The sequence below is a fragment of the Pteropus vampyrus genome, unplaced genomic scaffold (assembly GCF_000151845.1).
Source record: "Pteropus vampyrus isolate Shadow unplaced genomic scaffold, Pvam_2.0 Scaffold1, whole genome shotgun sequence".
NCBI lineage: Eukaryota > Metazoa > Chordata > Mammalia > Chiroptera > Pteropodidae > Pteropus > Pteropus vampyrus.
The window spans coordinates 31,167,342-31,171,033 of record NW_011888782.1 but is presented as its reverse complement, the minus strand read 5'-3'; the positions used below and the strand labels follow the sequence as shown (position 1 = coordinate 31,171,033).

The 3,692-nt window shown below is 34.3% G+C and overlaps 1 protein-coding gene across 1 annotated transcript in view; it reads right to left on the bottom strand.

The window, feature by feature from the left end:
• The window catches only part of CCDC191 (coiled-coil domain containing 191), an 84,869-nt gene that overhangs the window by 62,424 nt on the left and 18,753 nt on the right, over window positions 1-3,692 (bottom strand). Inside the window, exon 7 of the mRNA XM_011377199.2 lies at window positions 885-1,038. Within this exon, the coding sequence (XP_011375501.2) occupies window positions 885-1,038 (154 nt within the window). The remainder of the gene's footprint in view (window positions 1-884; window positions 1,039-3,692) is intronic.

Here is a 3,692-nt window from a genome sequence, read left to right as displayed (position 1 = left end):
TTCCTAATCTCTTAGTTACCCATATCATATTCAAATTCCTAGTACTGATTTCCAGGGTCTTTGCAGTCTATTTTACATTTATCAAGCTCCCTCAATATCTTCTTGCATTATCTTTTCTCTTGTTAAATCCATTCATTTATGCATTGACTCCATTAACATTCACTGAATTTCAGAAATGCTGAAGGCCCTGGGGTAGGGATGTTATAGGAGATACAAAATATACATATTTATCTTTTCTCATCCAACCTTCTCATTTACAAAGTACTTTCCAAGTACTTTCTTTCACTTAAAATGTTATAAACATCAAGTTCATACTATTATCAATCCCACTTCACTGAAAAAACTTCTGCTTAAGTGGCATGCTCATTTGTCAAAAAAAAAAAAAGGCCAGTTAATTTTATAAGAGTGAAAGTAAAGAGAGGGAGAGAAGAGTAAAATAAAATGCAGACTAGTAAAAGGAGAAGCACAAATATAAGTATATCATTGCTTTAGGATCTGAGCTAAAAAGGCAAAGTGACTTTCTGAATAATTCTTTTGAATAATCCAGAACACAATGGTTTGTAAGACTGTCAAAGTAGAAGCCAAGCTCTCAAAAACTCCAAAGATCTATACTGGTAGTTTTATTCTGAAATGGGTAATTTAGGAAGATGATTCAAATTCATTCCCTGATTTCCCAGGATTACACAGAGTATATAAGAAGAGCACCTGAGCAGAGTATTGGAGCGCTGCCCTGTGCACCAGGCATCACAGAACAAGCAGTGTGGGAAATTTTGGTATTTGTGATGAGGCTCAGTTGGGTTTAGTGTTACTTTGTCCCATCTCTGATGCATACCTTTATCATTTGTGCTACAGAATGCCAAATAAAGAGACATTACAATTCCCACCTGGTGATTTTCCTTGAAAGTTTGGATTAATAACTCTTTCAGTTTCTTCTTTCTTTCTTTTGCCATCTTTTCTTCATCCAGAATATTATGAACACTTTGAAACATGCCTCTTTCTGGATTTTTTGGAGAATTTTCTTCTTGCTTTTTCTTCTCTCTATTAATAACAATTTAAAAATACATATATGAACAATAGACTTAATGAGTAATTACAACTTACCATAGTGGAATGAACACTGCATTTTCCATGAGAAGACATCTGTCTTTGAAACTACATAGTAGGGTGATTTTTTTGAGCCCCAGTTTATTCTCTTTTTTTAAAAAAAATAAAATACAGACTAAATGAAATAAAATTGTTATGTACTCTGAAAAGAAGAAAGCTCTATAGATATTTTAGTAAATTTTTAATTGAGTTTAACACTGAGTAACATTTTGATCAAAATTTGAAAGTTAACAACTACTAGGTATTCTCTAACATAGACATAAATTCTGTCTCTTCTTATTGTCACAAAAAAGGACCCTCAGGTAAGAAAGAAATATTTTTACAACAAGGCTTTCACGAGGTTTCTAGGGAGAAAAATAACAAATGAATCAAATGTTATTGAGTAAGGAGAGAATGGAATTTATGTTAATTCTAAAACAGCTAAAAAGAGAAAAAACAGAACTTACTAACAGTATGGAAAAGGCCTTCAGGTAAGTAATGAGAATCTCTTAGTAACTGGTGCTCATCTTTCTGATCATCCTCTTTCTCACTCACCTGTTTATTCTTTCTCATCCAGATCACCTCTCTTATATTCATAACAGCTCATGGCCATCACCTTCTTATTGGAGTATATTAAACTACATAGGTATGTGTATGTGTACAAAGTACACATACTGTTAATGATGTAGTCAATAGCTAGGCAAGAATCAGAATTCATAGGTTTTGGCCACAAACCAGCTGTGAAAACTCACGCAAGTCATCTAGTCCTTCTCAATATCATTTCATATTTGTGGAAACTGAAATTGAGAAAGGATACCAGAATACAATGTAGACGTTCTTTAATTCTCATACAAGGGGGCACTCAATGTTATATCTTATTACTCATGATGTTAACCATCACTTAAGGTGGCTTCTCCAGTGCTAAGCTGCTATTTCTTCCCTCTGTAATTAATAAACCTCTTAGAGAACATACTTTGAAACTATGTAATGAAGCAGATTTAGGATAGCTTACAAACGGGTTAAAAAGCCCTACCAACAATACAATTCCACTGAATCTTTCCAAACTCCTCTATGCCATAACATTATATTAGATGGTTAGAGGCAGATCATAGTGGGCATTTAAAGAAATACAGTTCTAATATCATGGATCTGATTTTTTAAAACAACATTAAAATAAGTATCTGCTGTGAAAGCATTATCTGTTCACTGTGAAAACTGGAGGTATAAAAGCCATCCTTATTTCCACTTAGAAAAAAACAATATATCAGTGCTATTTCACTGTACAACCATTGTGTGTTAATTTCTCCATTGTTTATTAATATCTATTATCATAAATAATATCATTTTAATTATCTCTGTGCACAAATCTTTGTCTGGATTTCTGATCATTTTCATAGGGCAGTTTTCCTAGAACTGAAATTCCTAGGTCAAATGATAATAACATTTTTATAGCTCTTGTTGTTTATTGCCAAATTGCTTTCTGAAATATTTAAATCAGTTCATCCACCTAGAAGTATAGCACATTATCTGTGTCACTGTAACCATGGATAAGATTTTAACTTTTAAAAGAAATGACTGGACAGTGTACCTTTGTCAAGTGCCCACTGGAGCAGAGCTTTCTGTTACCATCAAATGTCACTTGCTTCACAATTAATTTTAGGTCAGCCTAGATTTTTCAGGGCTTAAGAGCAATCTGAAAAGCAAGGCTGACCTTAGCAAGAACTCACTAAAACATTGGCAATTGCTTTCTGAAAGAAATGGCGTGTCTGGAGGAGGCCTGGCACTTGAAAGTGTGAAGCACAAGTCCACTGCCGAGCTGTTTTAAAATAGGTAGAATAAGAGCAATCAAGAGCACAGGGGGAAGAGATGTGTGGGCTGATGGGGGTGGAAGGAATTATCTAATAGGTCTCTCTGGCCTCTGAGTTTGAGTGTGCAGTCACTTCAGGCATGTTGTTCCAAGATGTTTGCAGCTTATGAATCAGTGTTGTTTCTCCAAATAAATACATTAGTTATTTATTTATGAAGCTCAATTTCTGCATGAGGATACATAATAGTACTATATCCTGTGGGAACTACTTTGTTTTTCTTCTTATGTCAGATACTTTTTCTTTATCAGTGGCAGTAGGGCAATGGTGACTCTCCCTATGATTATCGGAGGTAAGACACCCATGCGATTCACAATTGGACAAGGCACACTTAGCAAACAAGCATAAGGAAATATCTTAAACCTTAAAAATGTTCAGATAACCAAAGAGATGTGAACTAATATAATACCTATTAAAAGGCAAAATATATTGAAAATGATGATACACCTCAATGCTGAGAAGAGTCTGGTATACTGGCCCACTGCCAGCAAGAGCATAAATAACAACCCATTTGGAAAGCAATTCGGCAACGTTTCCAGAGTCATAAAAAGGTTTATACCCTTTAACTCAGTAATTACACTCCTAAAAATACAATTCAAAAGAATGAAAAAAGTCTGTGTTTAAGGATGTTCACTGTACTATTCGTGAAAAATCTGAAATAGTTGAAAGACTTAGCACTATAAGGAGGGGAGGTCATTAGATAAATTGTGGTATAGGAATTCAACAGAGTAATATACAGACCTC